This window comes from Colossoma macropomum, unplaced genomic scaffold (genome assembly GCF_904425465.1).
Source record: "Colossoma macropomum unplaced genomic scaffold, Colossoma_macropomum, whole genome shotgun sequence".
In the NCBI taxonomy this organism is placed as follows: domain Eukaryota; kingdom Metazoa; phylum Chordata; class Actinopteri; order Characiformes; family Serrasalmidae; genus Colossoma; species Colossoma macropomum.
Genome location: NW_023494805.1, coordinates 32,205,256 through 32,227,458, shown reverse-complemented (window position 1 = coordinate 32,227,458; position 22,203 = coordinate 32,205,256). Strand labels below are relative to the sequence as shown.

Genomic DNA, 22,203 nt, shown 5'->3' with positions numbered 1-22,203 from the left:
GAGAAAAGAAGAGAGGATGGAAGATGAAGATGGATTCTTAAAATCTCCATATCGATGGCCACACCGCAGTAGAAGAGAATGTGCTGAGGGCAGCGCTAGCCGGATAACCCCCCTCTGTCCTCTCCACTCTGCTCCTTCCTCTCTCTGTATGCCACACCCACCTCTTGTGCAAGCTTCAGCGAAGTCTAGACTCTCCGGTTTTTATTTTTAAATACACGCTGCAGCATACCTTTGACATCTTCCTCCCCCCTCTAAGACTGCTGCCTTACTGTTATCGGCACGAGTACACAAAAAGCTCCCACACAAGGTTCTACTGTGATTTAAACACTCACAGGCTTATTTCTCTCTGTCTTCTCTTATCGTAGTCCTGCAAACACAGCGCAAGAACGTTAGCCACACCAAGCAGAGGAGAGAATGGAGAGAGAGAGAGGTGTTGGTGATAGAAAGAGACGTGCACACACATGTGTGTGTGTGTGTGTGTGTGTGTGTGTGTGTGTGTGTGTGTGTGCTGACACTGGCAGATGCGCAAGACAAACACACTTGCGCACATTAAGATAGTAACACCAGCGCTCTGTGGGTGAAAGATAATCTAGAGCAAACAGACAAATACCCCAAAGACAACAGAGAAAGAGAGCAAACAGAAAGCACATGAGCTCTCGGGAGAAGAGAGACAAAGACCAACCTGGAGGATCTCAGACAGTCAGTTTAAAAGGTTTTAAGACTGCACAGCTTGCTGCATCACATTAAATGCAAGAGCATGAGGGTCTGGTGGGACTGCAATCACAGTCTCTAATTAGTCTCCATTTGTCTTCCCACAGTGTTCACGGTGTGTGCAGCCCTTGCAAATCCGTAAACGTGTGAATTCCAGAGTTTACCATATGGAAGATGCACTCGAATGGCCAACAACGTTGTAAATACAAGAACTAAGCTCAGGCAATTTCCATGTTACCAGAGCTTGGTCCAGCCTAGAACAGTCCCTTATACCACATGAATGCAGTGACCAGGCTGGCGAATAATGTACCATGATTCCAAAACCAAAAACGGCTTACAAAGCAGCAACAAACAGCTGATTCTGCTGTGGTTCCTAATCAAGGCCGTAACCAGGATAAGAATTTTGAGGTCCATGTTGCAGAAATGTCTGAATCTACTTCACACAGTGCATAAATAGACTAAACTGGTAAACACTGTACCAGGTAGAGTCAAATATACTGACTCTTCAAAGTCTGCGTCCTAATGTGCGATAATTAGGGGTATAACAATGAATTGTCTTCGTCAAATAAAAGTGACGACCAAATAAGTTGGCAACAAATTTGATAGTCGATCAGTTGGTGACGTCATCATGCGTGTTTCCTGCGCTAACTAGGAATGTTTGGAGAGGAGACAAAAGCACGATGGCAGCCTCAAGAACAAAAAAAAGTGTGGGAGCATTTCACACTAAACTCCAAAAATAGGTTGTTAGTTGTGCTATTTGTAAAGCTGACCTCAGCTGGCATGAAAGCACATTCTCCATGCTGGAGCTTTTGAAGAGGAAACACGCCGGCTCACTCGATGAAGAAGATTCATCTGGGTAAGATAGGTGTGCTTGTTAGCTAATATCAATGTTAAAAGCCGTCGTACTTCATGTCAGGAGCTGTAACATCTATGTTGAATTTAATTCTCTCTGGAATCGTTAATGGAGAAGCAAGTAACTATTATTCACGACAACCCTGTTCATGTTCCAAATAACGATTACAGTTTTAAACAGTGCATCGTTGTCTTAACGTCGAGGCCACCGGTGCGTTCCATTTCGACTAACATAGGAGAACGTTTGCAAACAGTTGCAAACATTTTTCTGATTGCCTTGAGTTCTCTGTGAACATTTGCCACCACTACCAAATAGCTTCTCCACGAACACACAGGGGAGCTGGATGACGAGTTGCCGTTCAAATGTAATTTTTACACAAAATTGTTCAAATTTCAAACGGCCAATTAGGTATTCATCTTTATTGTCTTCACTGTTAGTGCATAACAACCTCAAGCTAAATTTAAAAGCTGATAGCTACGTAAGAGTTATTTAGTCATTGAGTGATACATTCATAATCGTTACTCACTTCAATAATTGATAGATTATTCAACTACCAAAATAGTTGTTTTACAAAGCGTTCATGTAGTGAATAGGCAGGTCGTGCCAGTAAGTAACCAATATCTTGTTCTGCAAGATGGATTTTTAAAATTTCCATATCCACATTGCAGTAGAAGAGAATGTGCTGAGGGCAGTGCTAGCTCGATAACTCCCCTCTGTGTTCTCCAAAGGACAGAGTAATTGGTTCACTCCCAGCATATATTTCGTGTTCACATGATAAATGTACCAACAGATGACCACACAAGCTCAAACGATCCCTCAGACAGGGCTGCAATAAAAACTGGCATCTGTCTGTGATGGATATCACCCCATGTACTTATTAAGACCTTGACAAACTGTTGTCAACAAACGCAGTCCATCGCTGCATCCACAAAGGCAAGTAGACTGTACTATGCACAGCGGAAGGTATACATCAGCAACGTCCAGAGACGCTTCACTGGACTCAAGATCCAGAGAACCATTACGGTTCCACCATTAAGGCTGAACACATTTTGGAGCAACATATGCTGCCTTCTAGACGCCATCTTTTTCAGGGACATCCTTGCTTATTTCATGAAAATTTTAAGCCACATTCTGCAGAAGTTACAAGATTGTGGCTGTGTGACGAGAGAGTGTGGGTGCTAGAATGACTTATCTGACTTAAGCTCAAAATTAGACAACAAATGCCCCACAGGGTTGCGCAGCTGAAGAACTGAATAACCAAAAAAAATGGCCAGAAAATCCTCTTACAAAACTGAATCAGTTTGTGTCTTCAGTCCCTAAACATTGTTAAAAGAAAAGGTGATGTAACACAGTGGTTAACAAGCTCCTGTCCTATTTTGGATCATGCTGCAGGCATCAAATTTGGAATAAGTGTTTGTATATTTACAAAAAACAATGAAGTTCATAAGGTAAGGTCATGTTTTTGTACTGTTTTCAATGTAATACAGGTCAAACCAAATTTACTAATCACTGCTTTCTGTTTTTTATTAGCACTGCACATACTGTCCTGACTATTTTTAGAATTGGGTTTGTATACAGGCCCTCAGGATCCTGTGACATGAATACAGCAAATAATAATCCCTGAGAAATCAGGATATTCAATAGATAGATTCAAAAGCAAGATAAATAAGGGCAAACTAGGACAGCTGTTCTCAGTCCTAGTCCAGAGGGACTCTCTTCACAGTTTAGTGTTTTCCCCTCTAGCACACCTGATTCAGCTCATCAGCCATTTACCAAGCTTGAATCAGGTGCATTACACAACTCCCAACTGTTCAGCATAGCATCCCTCAGGTCTCTGCGGAATCACTGCAGCTCAAGATGCAGCTAACTTTGAGGAAAACTGAGGCAAACTTTAGAGACCAAAGAATTCTTGGCTATGTTTGGAGTCATAATTGTGTAAATGTAACGTTGCCATATGAAGCTTTGAGCAAAACCCAGAGCAGATGTTGGTTTATGGGTAGTTTAGTGTGAGAGCATCACAGGCCATCGTCCTCACCTTCTGTGCTGACCTCTCGTGAGCGCACCAGGTCGCTCTTGTTGCCCACAAGGATGATGGGAGTGTTTGGCTGGCTCTCCCTCAGCAACAGGCGCAGTTGAGCCACGCGGTGGAAACTACGTCTGTCTGTCAGGGAGAAGACAAGGATGCACACCTCGCACTGCAGAGTGGACAGGTCCTGTCAATCAAACACACACAGGCCAATCATGAGGAGAGTTAGCCAAGAACAAGCTGTACAATGTTGAGCAGTTGCACATTACTGAACCTACATTGATGCTGTTCAGTTATAAAATACACATAAGATACATGACGTGTACAGGCATGCATCCACAGGTGCTTATCCCACTGGTTGGTTGCTACTTCGCTGCTGCTTCCATTTAGCCACAAGAGCATTAGTAAGAACAGGCACTGATGTTGGGTGATAAGACATTGAGTCTGCAATACAATTCATTCCAAAGGTGTTGAAGTGGGTTTGAAGTTAGGGCTCTGTTTGCAGGAAAGACATTGCTTTATGGACCTCGCCTTGTGCATGGGTCCAAAGTCAGGCAAAGGACCGGCCACAAATTAGAAGCCTCCAATTCTTTAGAATGTCATTGTATGTAGCATTTGGATTTTCCACCACTGGAACAGAAAAAAAAGGGAAAAAAGTCTATGCAGATGAGTACTTGGCTTCTGTGCCTCACAGCCTAGAAGAGTGTGAGAAGTAGAGAAGGCCCCAGCATGGCCATGAGTAGGGAGGCTTTACCTACTTCAGACTTTGACTAAAAAAGGAAAATCCATTGTAGCAGCTTGTATTGCCTGTGCAGCAGAGAAAAACAGACTTTGCAACTTGTTTTAGCCTAGTCATCATAAAAGTTTAGAGAGACAATGCCTATGACTCACTGCATCTCCCCCATTTCAGTGTATCTCAGCAGTAAAACTCACAGGCCTTGGAAATAACTGGGGTGTTCCACAAGGTTCCATTTTAGGGTAGGTAGTGTTCTCCTGGCATCTGAATACCAGATAATGAAGCATGATTCATCAATCCAGAGAACATATTTTCACGGTTCAACAGCGATGCGTTTTACAGCACTCCAGCCAATGCCTGGCATTGCACTAAAAAGGTGGAATCCAGTGACAGCACCACATAGTCACTGAATTCTTAACCATCACCCATTCTAATGGCATTGTATTTTATTCACCTGTTAGCAATGGGTATGGCTGAAACAGCTGAACATTCTAATTAGAAGGGTGTCCACACACTTTTGGCCAAGTAGTGTATACTTTAAGTGTACATTATTTAAAAAATGTTATAAAAAGAGCTCCAGTAATTCCATTTTTACACAAATTGAAACTGTTTGCTGCCTTTTAAATTGTGTGCACATTTCAGGATGAACAGGCCAATAGATTTTTTTTCCCCCATTTCCTCACAACAGCAAAATGCATTTTCCACTGGCTGGCCTGTTTTTGTTTGCCTCTAAAAAGCATTGGTGAAATTGAAAGAGATGACCTGAAATCTACAGTGAGGGTCTATGTTCATGGTCCCAGAAGACTGAGCTCAGGTGTGTTCTGCGAGTGTTCCAGTGTAGACACACACAGATGCCTCATACCCAGCAGTTCCTCCTCCGCAAGTGTCATGTCACATCATCTCATCACACTGCTATGCTTTAAAGGTAACAGCCAAGGTGAAGTAGGACACAGCAATCCCCCCACTGAGCCATGTGATGACCACACCGATTCAGTTTAGGTTCCTCACATGCATACAGAATAGTTTAACTGACATAAATTGAATCATTCCGGCCCTAACACGGAACCTTGAGGAACATCCTCAGTTGTTTCCAAGGCTTGTGGGTGTAAAATAAGTTCTACCACTGAGACACAATAAAATGAGGGAGATGCAGTGAGTCACAGACATAATACCTCTAAACTTTCTTCATAACTAGGCTAAAATAAGCTGCAAAATCTGTTTTTCTCTTTCTAAAAAAATGCTGCACAGGCAATACAAGCTGCTATGGTGGGTTTTTGTTCTATAATCAGAGATATCAGAGAAGCAAGAAGAACTACCGTGAAGAAGGCAGAGCACATTTATCCCCCTACTCATGGCTACAACAGGGCCTTCTCCACTTCCCTCACTCTTCCAGGCTGTGAGGTACATAGGCCAAGCACTTAGCTTTAGCGCCTTTTCCCCCCTCTCGCCATCATCTTTAGGGCTCTGTCTCTATCCCAGAAGAAAAAAAAGAGAGGACAAGTGGAGAGAAGGTTGCTCTCTCCCTCTTTTTATGTATTTATTTATATATTTTTTGATTCTGTCCTACATCCCTAGCCCTGAAGGTGAATTCTAGCCCTCTGGAGAGCTGCCTGAAAATTTCACATCCTGGCTGAGCCAATTGGACCATGCCCCGAAGGAGAAGATTTGAAGCCCCGGATCCTCTGTGATGGGGGAGGGTGAGCTGGAGGGAAGTAACCAAAAGAAAAGATGCAGCCGAGGCAATACAGTAAAAAAAAACGAAAATTCTTTTAGATATTTCACAATTTTATTTGGAATTTTTCTCGTTTAAATCGTAACCACAGTTTTGTTTATTATAATAGGACAAATCTGAGTATTGGATCAACTGGGTGTTTTTGTCCCAAGTGAAGAAATTTGCTGTCATTTTTAGATGATTTCTTTTTAAAGTTAAACTTTTTGCTTGACATCAAACCTTCCAAATCCAAACTAACTTCACACGACTGAAGTTACCATTACTACCTTAGTTACAAGCTCTTCCACAAGAGAAGTACTGCCTGTCTCAATCTTAGCACAAGGCTGGGATAACAGCAACAGCCTAGTAACATCATAGCACCGAGCCAAAATAACACAGCAATTGCCTAGCAACACCTTAGCATCCACCTGGGATAGCAATGGTCTAGCAACCCCTTAAAAACCCCCTGGATACCATAGCAACAGCCTAGAAACACCTTAGCGACCACCTGGGATACCAATGGCCCAGCAACACCTTAGCAACCACCTGGGGTAACATAGCAATGGTCTAGCAACACCTTAAAACCCCCCTGGATACCATAGAAACAGTACGAAACACTTTAGTAACCACCTGGGATGCCAGTGGCCCAGCAACACCTTAGCAACCACCTGGGATTTCACAGCAACAGCTTTGTCAAGCCAACTTAAACTTAGTTTGCAAACTTTCCCCCTCTAGTTTCATTTTTAGTCTCCAACTGTTTTCTTAACAGACCTGTCCAGGGCGTATCCTGCCTTCCGCCCAATGACAGCTGGGATAGGCTCCAGCACCCCACCGCGACCCAGAAGGATAAGCGGTTTAGATGATGGATGTATGTATGTATGTTTTCTTAACAAAAGTAACTGAAGAATTTACTAATATTTTAATGGAAAATTTTTGTATTTGTATATTTTACACACCACATTAGACCTGCATGGTTCAGACAATATACAATCTACACAAAACAATATTCAAAACTTTGGGCACCCTGGAACATGGAACGTTTACGTTTGTTGGATCTTGTGAATGCTTTGCTTTACTTCATCCCACCTTGCACAGAAACATTCTGCAGCCTTCTGTGTGTTGCAAAGACTGATATTGTGGTAAACACTAACAAACATAATTTTGTGCAGCTTTGGTTGTATTAAAACTCAAATGGAATCATTTAGTTGTGAAAATTACTCGGCCCTACCTTCCACTACTTCATGGAGAGATAAGGGGTGGGGGTGGGGGTGCAGATGGGGAAGATGCTTCCTCCTTTCAGGGACAGGCAGTAATGTTTGTCGCAGAGCAGGGCGGACGGGGGATGAGTGGTCGATAGTGTGCGGCATGACAGAGGGCTCTCTAGGGCTTTTCTGACAAAACTAAAAGGTCTTTTCATCAGGAGAGGGAGGGGGAGAGCGTACAGTAGCATCCGCAAAGGGACTCTACACTGCTTACTGCAGAGCAGGCCATCTGTCAGAGTCCGCCCGCTCACGCATTCACTCACACACACAGACACACACACACACTAACAGTCAAATCTTGTAATAGTCATAACTATAAACACGCAGTTATAGCTATGAAAAGTCACATCTTTTTCTATCTTTCTCTCTCCTTCTAACAGCACACATATACTCACAGATACAGTTACACTACACCAGCATATGGATTTTACTTCTCTCAGACATAGGCCTGTGCTGGCAACAGACTCCTCAAATAACCATAACCGGATTTATGGGTTGACGCTGAATTTGGAGGTATTTTTTCCTTCGTTTTACCTTTTTAGATACAAAGCACTTCATGGAGCTGCCTTGTAACTAACTAACTTACTCACTCACGTTTAGCAGGCTGGAGATTCTCCACAAGGGGGCACCATTAGCAGCCAAATAGCTTTTATCTTCTTAGCTATGTTTCTATCCACTTTCTGCACAAATTGCAAATGATAAAATGTGTAAAAAAAAAAATTGTGCTGATGCCACAAAACTGTTGTCTCATAAGTTTTGGTTTATCAGTAAAACTACACTGACATCTTCAATTTCATTTTGCAACTTGGACACCTTTGGCTTCCCTGACTTTCCCATAACCTACTAATAAGGAGATTTTGTTAATGTTATTTTATTAATTTTTTAATAAAAAACATCAATTGGATGTCGATGAGGACACATTGTCCTTTCTCGTCACTGAATGAGGTGCCAACATGTTTCTGGACCTGACCTGTCTAGGGTGTATCTTGCCTTCCGGTCAATGCCCGCTGGGATAGTCACCAGCACCCCATGGCAACCCAGAAGGATAAGCAGTTTAGATAATGTATGTGTGTTTCTGGACCTCGCTAACATCAACTAGCGTAGTTAGCCTAGTTAGCTATAAAGCCATGCTACATCAGCCTTTTTTGTCACGGCCTTAGCAACATTATCTCACGTTCAGGCACTCGTACAGAGTGGCACAATGCAATATACATACACATTTACAAAATAAGCAAAATTTTACTGTCGTGTTAAAACATATTCAGTTCAACTAACAACCACTTATATTTTCTCCGTCTTTTTGTGATGAAGCAGAACAAGTACACAAATAGTGATTTCAGTATTCAAATACTGGCAACTCAAATGGTTAAAGTAAGTACTCAAGCACAATCCTAATATAAACACACTTAGGCCCTCATGCACGCACATAAATCCAGTCAAGTCTTAAAAATCTCTCTCTCACACACGTAAACTCAAATCTAGTAACACACACACATACTTACTGTTCACACAGCCACCCAATTATCCTTTTTCAAACTCAAAGCCCACAGATGTTCTCCAAGCTGCCAGCAAGTAAGCAAGGCAAAGTCTTTTTTGTGTGCAGAGATTATTAGATTAGACACTAAAATGAATTATCTCTGACACTACATAATAATCTTATAAATCTGATGCTGATGTTGGATGACAAATAAATACACAAGATATTATTAAGTCTAATAATCCGATATAAGGCAGCATACATTATGTAACCAATTCATTTAACTGTAATCTAATGAAAATGTACCACTGTTCACCAGTGCTGCCCTTTTACAGGCAGGTACAGATGTAGAATCCAGGTTCAGTGTATTATTCATAATGCTCTATTTTTATGCTCCAAATCAATGTCAGACTACCACTTACGACAAAACAGAGCAGATAGCAGAGCTGATTCAACAAATCACTGCTGTAATAGATAGAGATGTTTTACGTCACCATTTTTTCCTGTTCTTTTTTTTTGGGGGGATTTTTTTTCTCGTTGCCAATTCCACTCACTAGTTAGCTCTTCCACTATCACACTGCCAAGCTGGGAAGGTAAAGGATAGTACTAGTTCCTCCAAGACACGCAAAGCCAGCCAACTGTCACTAACACAACATCACTGGACAGTGCAACACATTTTGAGGAGAACACTAACTGCCAACTCTGTTCCATCGGCTATTAAATGCTCATACTTGCTAGCATCACAATGAGTGATGGGGGGTAAGGGAGGGCTATTCTTCCCACCCAAAGAGAACGAGGCTAGTTTCACTCTCAATTACATAAAATGCTTAACAGCATACTAAACATATTTGCTTATATAAAAAGTAAAAGGCTTATGGCATATTAAATATAATCAGCTTAACAGAAGTGCTGTTGGGACAGGATTAGTTTTGTATGGGGAAGCAGGGTAATGTAATTTTGCCATAGGACGTCTGTAATGTTTATGTCCAATTCAAATGGGATAAGAACTCTCAGTATAAATGATAGAGATGGAAGCGGCTATTCAATTCACTCACTGCCTTTATTCCAGAAAAGAGTAGAAAACATGTCAAAACAATTCATTTAGTCATTATTCTGTTAATCCTAACTATCTGTCTTGCTGTTTTAAGTGAAAGCACTGCATCACCAGTATTGCCATTAGTTGAGAATTTACAGTTAACAGCAAACCACATAAAATCAACCTTTTTTTTATGTAATTTGACTTTTTAAATGTTCTGAATTCAACATTTGAGGTAGAACTTGAGGTAGGACAATACTTATTTGCTTGATTTTAGCCACAGAGAGCTTCTTTAAGTGCCTCCACGCTTTTTTACACAGAATATGATAACGTTTTTATCGTCAATTCCATCACGAGATTAATATAAACTGAGGTTATTTCTACTGTGTTTTATAAAAGGCAGAAGATACAGGAATCTCTACTAATGCATGAGCACTCAGTCAGTAAAAACAACTGACATGGCGCATTCAGACGAGACCAAAATCAATGAAAAGTGCAGGTAAGCAATACATTACCTCACCTTCTCATAATAAAACTAATCCCATACAAATAGGGCATAAGAGTCTCCTCTGTAGATTGAAATATCAGTGAAGGATTCCTTAAAACTGCAACATACAAGGTAAAAATTGATATCTGAATGTCTGTTACAAGCTTTAAATGTGTAGGCCAGAGCTGTGTGGTATTAAACCCAATGTGGAAAACAGTACCACTGTTAAGTTCATGCTAACATAACATGGAAAATAGCATATAAGTGGTAATTTGCGTTATTGTAGTGGAGATAACCTTGTATCTCCATTTTTTCGTTTTTCAGTTTTTGACATAATTTGAAAACGCCTGTTGCCCTTTACATTGTGTGTAAATTTCATGGACCAAAATAAATGACCCAAAATTACTTGGAAAAAAAGTCTTTTTCCATTGACTTACATTAAAAGTAAAGTATGTTTTTTCTTTCACCTGTAAAGTTACCATTTTGGAGACACGGGGTTTGGTTCCGACAGCAGATATATAAGCTGTGTTAAAAACTACTGTGATTATTATAATATATTTTTAGGGCATATGCCTAGCCTTGATATTTAGTTTTTACAGCATAGCATTTTTGACCTCAGTTTGGGTTCCACATGACCATCCAAACTGGCATCACTGGCATAAAAGTGCTAAACATAGTTATTTTCAGTGCATTCAATATGTTTATACACTGACCAACTCCTGTAATGTAACCGTGAGGAGCCCTCACTTATTATCAAGGCCAGTGAGTTTATAATGAGTTCTATCAGTGGGGTGCCTTAAGTTCAGTGAGATGCTGTGCACCACAGACTTCATGCTTCTAACCTTTTGTGATCATTTGGCCAATACAAGCTAAATAACCTTTTTTCACCCTTAAAATTGTCAGTTTCAGCAATACAAGGTTCTTGTCATAGCAATGGCCTTTCCTTATTTAAACCACAATAACTGATATCCAAGCAACCAAAAAAAGCTACAGTCAGTTGTAAAAAAGTGCTACACAAAAAAAAAGTTCCTTTTTAGTATGGTTTCAGGGCCGGTCATAGCATTTTCAAAGCCCTCTCTCTGGGTGTAAATGACATTATCTCTGCCTCGGATAATAGACGACATCCTGCCACCCTTTCTGTTCACTTATCAAAAGCCTCTGACGCAGCTGTTCATTCCCTGCTGCTAAATAGACTGTCACTTATTCGTTTTCATGCCTCTACATGTAAATGGTTTCAGAATTATTTAACAGAGAGTACTTGATTGCATGACGATGGAGATGTGTCATCATATTTTCTGCAAATAGTGAAAGGTGTTCCACAGGGATCTATTCTAGGTCCTGTCTTATTTTCTATTTATATGAATAGTATTGCTTCGATGGTAACTTGTAATATTCATCTATATGCTAATGACACTGTGCTGTACTGTTGTGCTGAATCTGATTAACTGGCTATTCAAAAACCTTCAAGTTACTTTAAATACTCTTTGCCTGTGCTCCCAGAAACCTTAACCACTGTAACATTTGCATTTTAGATGAAAAATGTTTCCTATTATAATTACTTTGCCTTTTGGCTTAATGATAAAGTCATTTTTTTAAAACATACATTGAAAACAGTCACAAACAGGGTGAAACTAGTACATTTAAACAGCAATGCAACTTGCTTTCCAATAGCCTGTTGACAAAAGGCTGTAGGGTTTTTAATTATGGAAATGTAATAAACAGAGGCATACTGCCGTCTCTGTACTTAAAATGATTGATGTCAGTTATCATTTAACAGGTTTGTCACTATGTTTTTCAAACCCAATTCCAAAAACATTGAGACAAATGCAGACAAAAACAGTAAACAAGGATTCATACATCTACTTTGACCTGTATTTGAACAAAAACAGTACAAGACAACATATGTAATGTTTTATCTTATCAACTTCATTGTTTTTGTAAACCTATGCTCATTCAGAAACCGATGCCTGCAACATATTCCATAAAAGTTAGGACAGGGGCAATTTAAGACCAAGAAATGATAAAAAAAACAACATTCAAAATAGATGATGCAATCATGCTTGGGTTTAAACGAGCATCCAGGAAAGGCTTAGTTCCTTATGAGCGAGGATGGGTCGGGGCTCGCCACCTTGCTAAAAATGCATCAGTTTAAAAAGAATGTTCCACAGCGAGTGACTGCAGGAATTTTGGGTAATTCACACTCTTCGATGTACAATATAGAAAATTCAGGGAATCCAGAGAAACCTCTGTGTAAAGTTAAAAGGCTGAATACCACAAATGAATGCCAGTGACCTTCGACCCCTCAGACAGCACTGCATTACAAAAGGCCATGTTTCTGTGATGGATATCACCACATGAGTTTGGGAATACTTTGACAAACCACTGTCAATGAACACCATCAGTTACTGTGTCTATAAATGTAAGTTAAGTCTGTACTATGCACAGCAGAAGTCATATGTCAACAGCATCCAGAAACACTGCCGACTTCTCTGGGCTTGGACTTAATAGACTGTCCAGAAAAAGACTGTCCAGATTGATACCAGCGTGAAGTTCAAAAGCCAGGGTCTGTCATGGTATGGGGGTATTAGTGAGTAACATACACATGTGTGTAGGTATTATTAATGCTGAACAAAATGTGAGTAACATTCTGCTTTCTAGATGACATATTTTTCAAGGACATCCATGCTTATGTTAAAATGACAATGCCAAACCACATTCGGCATGTGTTAAAACAACGTGTAATCAAGTGCAAGTGCTAGATTGGCTTTCCTGCAGTCCAGACCTGGTCTCCAACAATGAAGGACCGTATGGTTGCACAGCTGAAGACTGCTATAACAGACAAATGGCAAATAAAATTCTGCTTTCAAAACTGGATCGGTTTGTGTCTTCAGTCCCCAAATGTTTATTAGGTGCTGTTAAAAGGAAAACTGATGTAACACAGTGGTAAACATGCTCCTGTCCCAACTTTTTTGGAACATGTTGCAGGCATCAAATTAGGAATGAGCATACATTTACAAAAAACAATGAAGCTGATAAGGTAAGAAAATCAACTTGCGTTTTTGTACCATTTTCAACTTAATACAAGTCAAATATAATTTAATAAATCACTGCTTTCTGTTTTTATAAGCATTTCACACATTGTTCCAACTTCTTTGGAATTGGTTTGTGCACATAAAAGTGACACGGCCTTTCGTCATTGTAAGAAAGCAACATCAATGGTACTTGTTTATTTACATAGCCACTCTCCATAAACAGCTTTCATATATCATGCTGGAGGTCGATACCTACAACCCCTGAACAATGCAGCTACTCCTGCTCGATATAGGTCAGGTTCAATCTGTCCTGAGATGGTATGTTTTCTCCATACTCCTGGAATAAACCTCAGAGGACCCTGAAACTGGATGCTGTTATTACACAATCATTTTAAATATTTAAAATACAGTATTTGATCATGAGCCTGGCTGCACCGATTCTGTTTGTTTTACTTAATTGTATTTGTTTTTTCAATAATGTATGTAAATCAACATTATTGAAAATACTGAGATTTAAATTAAATGAAAAAATAACATTTCATATTTAATGTAGTTGATTTAAAATTAAAATGGCTTTAAAAACCCCTCACTGCGATTCCGTCCACTCACAGTGTTCTACTTTTTGCTGCCGCAGTTAAGCTAGTTGTTCCACAAAACAGAAGAAGTTCATGTGGGGTCGGAACAAAGCTGATTAGAATCTTTAGTGCACATGGCATGCAATTAAAATACCCCCCATGCCAAATACCCAACTGACCCCACTCTCCCTTGGGCTTTAATACACATACACGCCTTTTCCTGGAACGAGAACTAGACACTGGCATGGGGAAAAAAAGAGATTAGACTAAAATCAAGCCAAGGCCTTCAATCCTGAGCCAGAGAGAGAGAGAGAGAACATAGAGAAAAGATATGTTGACTTGTTTGTCTGAACAGAGAGGAGTAAAATCTGATAATTGGATGTTGGGGATTAGCCTTGTGCTGAGTTTGTTTCTCTGTAATGTAATGAGGAGCCACACACCCTAGGACAGTCATAAAAGTGACCATCTGTCCAAGCCTTCTACACCAAGCAAGCTCTCTGTCCAAACAAGTATAAACAGAAACACAAACCTTGCTGTCCAAAAGTCTGGTCACCCACAATAATATGTTGTGTCCAGATCTTTTGTCCCAACCAATGCACATACACCTCTGCAGATACAAAATCCTAGCTTTCTGCCAGGCCTGCTGCTTCAGACTCCACGTCAACAAGCAGCTTTCCAACTACTTAACCATCACAGGACTGAGTCATGCCTCACTGTTTTAAACCTAAAGCTTTCCATCAAACATGCATTCTGTTAGCATCTAGAAGGTGTTTTAAAGTTTCAGCCGTCCCTAAATCTGTATTTAAGACCTTTATTATGCTTTTACCTCAATGTGTTTTGTTCTAACACCATGCTCTTCATGCATGTGAATTACAGTAGGTTTCTGGACCTACATCATCTTAATTTTGTGGTTTTATGCACAAAAAATGGTCAAAACTGTCTTTAACATTACCATTTTCAACCTCTCTTTATCCCCTAGAATTGAACACGCTGTTTTGTTACTGCAACTTTAGCTCTGTTCTGGTTGGCTGCCTTGTATGGGCCGAAACACTCCTTACTCCAGTGTAAATGGGCAGGGCTAAGCTTCTCTGGGCTGAACAGGAGAATATACAGTGATATATAGTCATACATAGTAATACGCTATATCCATAAATGTGAGCTAAGACTGTACTATGCACAATACAAGTCATATGACAACAGCATCCAGAAACGCTGCCGACTTCTCTGGGCTTGAGCTCGTCTGAAATGGACTGATGCACAGTGAAAACATGTTTTGTGGTCTGACGAATCAACCCTTTACATTGTTTATGGAATTAACAGACTTTTGTCCTATTTTTTTTGTCTTACTGTAATAATGACAGAAGGGAGGGTTTGAAGATAAAGGATAGAAGGGAGGGTAATGCCCATTGACATCTACTGAAATCCAAATTTTCCAGAAACTCCATTTAGGATATTCTTTTTTGGAAATATTATAAATTTCTGTTAATGAGTTCTTCATCCTCACTTCTAGTAATAACACTTTCTTTGAATTACAGCAGGTTTGTGGATACAGTACTCTGGAAATGTTTTAGGTGCCTGAGAAATCAGATTTAAAAGATGTTAATCGGGGCAGTAGGTGTTTATTTTCTCAGAAAAACACTAATATTAGAATAAATGCAAATAACATGAATACACTTAGTAGTGATTTTACAAGTAAATGTGTTCATTTAATCATTTCCCAACCTCTCCTTGTGGCAGCCCAGTATTATTTATCATCCAATACCTGGTTTGTATGTATGTAACATGTACAGTGGATCCAGATCTAATTTTTGTTTAAGACCTACAATTGAGAAAATGACATTCATGTCTGTGAATAAAGTTGATATTATAATTTATTTAAATTTTAATCACCTTAGAATCATTACATATCGACCACAATATTTCCAGATCAGTGCAGTGCAGTGCTTAAAGTGCTTCTCTCTTAAACAAACATCACTGTGTTCCACATTTTATGAAGGAATCAAAAGAACTACATTAAAGCATATAGTTTAAAATGTTCAAATGCTTTTCTGGACCACTCTATATAGTGTATATAAAGTAGGCGGGCCTCATAAATTGGCCAGTGAGTGAAAATAGAAGGTAGCTGTTTCTAATAAAGTGTACCAGGACTACCAACAGCAAATTACATCCAGCACAGACAGGAAAGTTAACTGAATCATTGATTTTCTGCCCAAATATAAACCATGCCGAGGTATTTATAAGCATCCTTCGATAGAAGCCCCATGTAATTAATCAATATGTCGCTCCCTACGATCAATGTGATGTTCCAAGGAGAGTACGATAAATTTACTTTTGCTAGCATTAAACAGCATGCTGACATCACCTATACTTTACATTTACCCAAATGAATTCCATACAGTGTGGCATGAACTTCTACACTGGCCTGTGGGCTACGCTTCATGCTGTTAATAGCATTAATAATTCACTCCTGTAATGTATTAGTTATGGCCATCCTTTCTCCTGGGTGTCCAGTTGGCAAGGCATTGAGTAACACCACACCGTCTGTAGGAGCTCTAAGTTTACCAGGGTTGAAGGAAAACTTTGACCAGAATCAAATTTTCATGTTCCCACAAAGAGCTGGGGAAGCAAACAACTCTGAATTGTCAAAGCAAAAACAGCTTCGAATTAGCACTGTTTAATGCTAATTGGCGTCTACTGGCCTTCACTTTTCATTTGCTGTTCTAGCATTTTAATAGACGTTCTTACTCTATTTAACTTCCATCACTAAAGATGGTCTGTAGGAGCTCCCAGCCTACCAGGGTTGAAGGAATACTTTCACTAGAGACTCTAATTTGCATGCTAAAACTGCTGGGTGAAAGCAAATAGCCCTAAATTAGCATTATGTAAATAACGTCATGCTAATTGGTGTCTACTAGGCTTTTACTTCTTATTTGTAGCAGCAGACTGTCATTTCCTGTTTCATGTTCCCCAGCAAAGACCATTCACTGAAATTTAATTCACCAGTTCAAATCTTCTCATTAATTTCAGAGATCTTGGGTAATGTTCCAAATTCCCCCACTTCTTTCTGCACCCGGCCTGCAGTGGGACTGACCCGCAGCATGTCGCTGGATAAAAGAGTGGCATTCCAGCATTTTAATAGACCATGTTCTGTTCACCTCCAATAAAAGCAAGAAAAGCGATTCATTGAAATTCAATCCACCATCTCAATCACAATCCTCCCATTTATTTCGGAGTCGATCTTGGAGAACGTACCACGTTCGGCCATTTGATGAAATTTTTTCCATGTACTCTACCTGCATTAAGTTGCAGTGGGAATGACTGTGCAGTGTGTCATTATATACCAGAGCAGACCCTAGACGGTGAGTGAGAGCTCAAAGCACACTGAGGTTAAAGGATTTCTTTCACGCAGTGACCGTCCAGTAAACAATGGTTCGGCCAATGCTATCGGTTTTAAAAAGTTACATTTCATTTCATTTCCACTAAACAGTTTCTAGTTTATTAGGGTTTATCATTCGAGTTAAGGATGATTTTTTTTTAAATGCAGTCATGACAACACAATAGGTAATTAGTTCTGTTGGACATGCCCACTAAAAAATGAAGCACAGCTAAAAATAGTAGTGGTCAGGAACACTTTTTGCGAGGATGACAGCACAATTACAACAACGAACCATATCGAAAGCAAAAATCTTGAGCTTCGTCCATGTTCTACGAGCGAAAGTGTGACGCACAGCAATGTGAGGAAATCACCCAATGGTGGGCAAAATTATAGAGAAGGACTTGGTGGATGGTGACAGCTTTGCACAGTTGCTGAGGAATACTGAGCCAAAGCTAGGCCTGGTCATGACATCTACGTTTTATGTCCCTTTTAACTTTGGCTACAAATCAGTGGCAAGTAGAACTTTCCAACTTTAGAAAGTAGAAATCAATTAGTTCATGTAATCATGAACATATTATAGCTCAGCTCCTTGGTTTAAACAAAAATGGGTATGTATATATTAAATATTTTACAAAGTTCTTCAAACGTGGCTCGGGTTATTAGATTTAAGAACCCGAAACTGTCCATGTTGTAATTGGTATTTTGATGAGCCATTGATTTTAAGCTTGCCAATTAACATTTAATTGCTGACTTATAACAGCTGGTTTTTGGTCAAAAGAAATGTCCAAAATTTGCATCCCTACTTTGACCAGAAATCTAATTTTTAAGGTACCACAGCTAAGTTACAGCAAAAAGCCCCATGATATTTGATGTCTACTGCCCTTGTTCTGTTTCACTTCCACCAATAAAAGCGATCCATTGAAATGTAATACACCATCTCTAATTCTTCCATTTATTTCGGAGTACATCTTGGGGAGTGTACCAAATTGGTCCATTTAATGCAATTGTTCACATACTCTTCCTGCATTAGACTGCAGTTAGACTGGCCCTGTAGCGTGTTTGTGGATAATAGAATGGACTCTAGATGGTCTGTAGAAGCTCACAGCATACAAAAATGAAATAAATATAATAAATATAAATACATTGACCAGAATGCTACCGCAGCTAAACAAAAAGCTGAGAATTCACACACTGACTGCGTTTAATTAAACCTGAAATGAAACCACAAAAAGCCATAGTAGGTGACCTGACTTAAAATTTACAAAGAGAAAAGCGATCAATCTATAGACTTTATAATAAACGGACAAATACTAACCATACTAACCTTAACTAGTCACATCATAACTTATTTCACCTCCTACTTCAAAGCTTAAAAACAGTGAGATTGTGAAGATATCCATCTTTACAATAAATAAAGGTTTATTCACAACTATATGAGTACAGTGTAAGATGATCTTGTGCTACATACGTAAAAATCATGGTTATTTAATGGTTCTATATAGAACCATGAACATTCAAAGAACCCTTTCAGTGATTAAACGTTTTTTTGCATCGTGAAAGCATTCTTCAGATTGAACCTTTTTGAAAAGGATTCCATATAGTACCGAAAAGGGTTCTTCTATTGTTACGATGTCAGGCTTGTTACAATAGAAGATCCCTTTCTGGTGCTATATAGAACCCTTTTCAAAAAAGGTTCTATATAGAAACATCTACAGCACATCTACCTGAAGAACCCTTTCACAATGCAAAGAGCCCTTTAGTCATGGAGAGGGTTCTTTGAATGTTTATGGTTCCATATAGAACCATTTTCTTTACAAAAGAACCCTTGAAGAACCCCCATTTTTAAGTGTATGGGTGTTTTTCAATGCTTTTCTGTTCTGTATTCTCGTCCAATGTGTTGCAGCCCTCAAATCACAGCTCAGCATGCTAGTTGCCATTACTTCGGTCAAGCTTTTAGTTCACAGTGCGTCAGAGTTCTCCAGAACTGGTCATAAGAGGAGAATTTAAATGACCCCTGACATCCTAGAGTGCACTGTTTTGTTTTCTATTTATGTCCAAAGCTGAGAACAAATAAAAGAAACGTAAGCTTTGGATTTGTCTGCTGGTGAGCCTCGCCATCAGCTGAATAATGTGTGCGGAAAAGTAAGCAATTTAGTTGGTTCTCTTAACAGCCTTCTGTGTTTTGCAGTAGATCTAATGTGTTTGTTATAAAAATGGGGTGAAACAGACAATCTCCCTAAAAACAACATGATCAAATCTCAGATAATCTGACTTGACATCTGAATGCATCGCTGAATCAGACGTTTGATCTGAGTCAGTAAACTAAAAAGCAACTTTCCCTCATAAATAAAACTAGTTAGAATTCTATTGCGCCGCAGCATCAGTTCTGTTCCTGTAATCTGTTCGATAATTGTTGAAGTCAGTTTTAAAATGTTTGTAGCGAGTCACAAGGTTGTGTTTTTTGTTTTTACGTCTTATGTTTTCTGCTGCTATATCATGAGAATCTTGGCTCTATAAAGATTTTGCACTGTTATGTCAGGTCTCGCGTCTTGTGGCAATATGCGTCTTGGATTAAGGGGGGCCTGGCCCAAAAGCTCTGCATATGGGCCAAGGGATGGCATGTTTTGCCACTACATCAAACTATCTGGCTTTAGGCAAAAAAAGTCTGAATCTTTCCACCACACAAATTCAAAACTCCATAATGTATACATATTAAGTCATATGGCCTATCTTGTGTGTTCTGATGTTCATATTTGTAGTTACGTTGAGGTTGGTGTGGAATAGTTGGTAACACCACTCCTTTCCATGTGACAAACCAGGGTTCAGCTCCAGCACAAGTCCTTGGGCAAGACTCCTAAAGCCCATTTTACACCAGTTGCGGTAACAGCGCCGTGCTGTGCAATATACGCTCCCATATCAATTTAAATATTAATATTGTGATGAGGCAACACAGCGGTAATGCATATGTGAAGCACAAAAATATGCTTTGGGTCTATTTTTAATGTATACTACATGCAGCATGCTAGCAGTTTCTAGGCAGACACAGTAAAGAAATGCAGTGTTTATGCTATAATATACAGTGTAGACTAATAAACAAATCAAATGTAACAGAAATCTTGTGTCGGTTAATGTTGTGAACCCACAAGCATTTCCCCCTCTTTGTGTACATCAGGGGTTCTCAACCTTTTCCACACCAAGGCCCAGCTGTTTAGAACTATAAAGTATAGCGGCCCACAGAACAACTAAAATCAACTTTTTTTTACAATTTAATCAAACTCAGATATTATTTTCAGGCTCGTCTGTCATTTTTATCAGCTGCAGTTCGAAGTGCAATGAGAGTCTGTAAAGAGTCAGACATTCAAACAGGCAGATTATACTGACAGCATACAGTGCTGATGTGCTGCTGGAAGAAGAGGAAAGCCAGCTCTATTGAAGAATACGCCAGCAGTGATGAACCGAACAGGGTTCGGTTGGAAGCGGACCGAGACCCGTGGGTTTTGTCAGACCGGTTCAGCTGTTTGATGCAGACCCGAATACGGGTGGAGTGTTTACATACATCGAAATGGAGCGAACTAAAGAAAAACGTTTGATAGGTCCGCACCAAACAAGGTAGCGCCCCGAGGAAGCTCTCCATCTGTGACTAGCTGTCTGCACTGCTCCCCTCGGCTGCGTTGTCTCAAACTGATGACATTTAATTAGCCTGCGACTGCGATGTTTTTACTTATACATCTCTACCGGTTCCACTGCGAACTACTTCCTTCCCCTTGAGTCCCCTTGGAAGACATAAATTCTGGCTGCCTGTTACATTCTGTGTAAATTTCAAGATAAATGGACCAAAACAAATGGCGCAGAATTACTTGAAAAATGTCTGATTACATTGACTTACCCTAAAGGTAAAGTATGTTTTTCTTCTGTAAAGTTAACATTTAGCAGCTTTATGTGAGCTCAAGAGAACACTGAATGTCAATCAGTATAGCTTATAATGCCCAGATGTTTTACAGGGTAGCATTGCTGTAGACCATCCTGTTCAGTTTCACTTTCGCACTGAAATCAATTCACAGTCGCAAATCTTTCCATTCATTTCAGAGCAGATCTCAGGGGAATATGCTAAACTGTGCCAAGTCCTTTCTGTACCCTGCCTGCATTTAACTGCATCGAGGCAGACCCTGCGGCACGTTACTGGATAACGGAGTGGACACGGCAGCTTTGAGACAGGTTGGTCAGGTTTCAACTGCTCTCTGCGTGCACGTTCAGATGGCCTGCCACTACTCATCTCCAGAGTAAAGAGCATGAAAACAGGAGTAAGGGAGCGTGACGTAAACACGCACCAGCGCTGATGGCTGAGAGCAGTGACAGGACGCTGAAGCGTGAGCGTGAGGATGTAGCTGACCGTATGACCGGCTATTTTAGGAAAGTGGATGACTTATTAAAACCATTCTTTCCTCCTGCTGTCAAAAGCACTTCAAGTTTCGGGGCGAATGGAGGCGGTCTAGACTCCGGGGAGCAGGCGTGTGTGAGTGTGCGAGTGTGTCAGTGTGCATACATCAAGCTAAGTGTGCGTAAATGAGGGTGTACTGTATATATTTGTGAATGCAAGAGTGCTCCTGTTTGCAGCATATTGCATGTTTGTTTGGTTTATGTATGCAGTCCTCCACAGGGTCATGTGTTCGCAGAGGCCTGGGTGACTGACTCATGTGTCCGGCGGGCTCAGTGAAGGTGAAGAACAAGGTGACCGGTGCCTGCTTTTCGTTTATAGCACTAGTGGAAAGTCTGCTGCAGAACTGACCTAATTCAACACAAACTAAATCCTGCTTCCCACAGTTCACAGTTTCAAGAGGTTAACTCCAGTTAGATCTCATTCTCTTTTTAAAAAGGAGCACCAAAACAACCTTGGAGAAAGAACAGAATTCATTAAATAAAT

The 22,203-nt window shown here is 40.0% G+C and overlaps 1 protein-coding gene across 1 annotated transcript in view; it reads right to left on the bottom strand.

Annotated features, from left to right (window-relative positions):
- Positions 1 to 22,203, bottom strand: part of rem2 (RAS (RAD and GEM)-like GTP binding 2) — a 48,547-nt gene that overhangs the window by 7,103 nt on the left and 19,241 nt on the right. Inside the window, 1 exon segment of the mRNA XM_036596717.1 lies at positions 3,600 to 3,777. Within this exon segment, the coding sequence (XP_036452610.1) occupies positions 3,600 to 3,777 (178 nt within the window).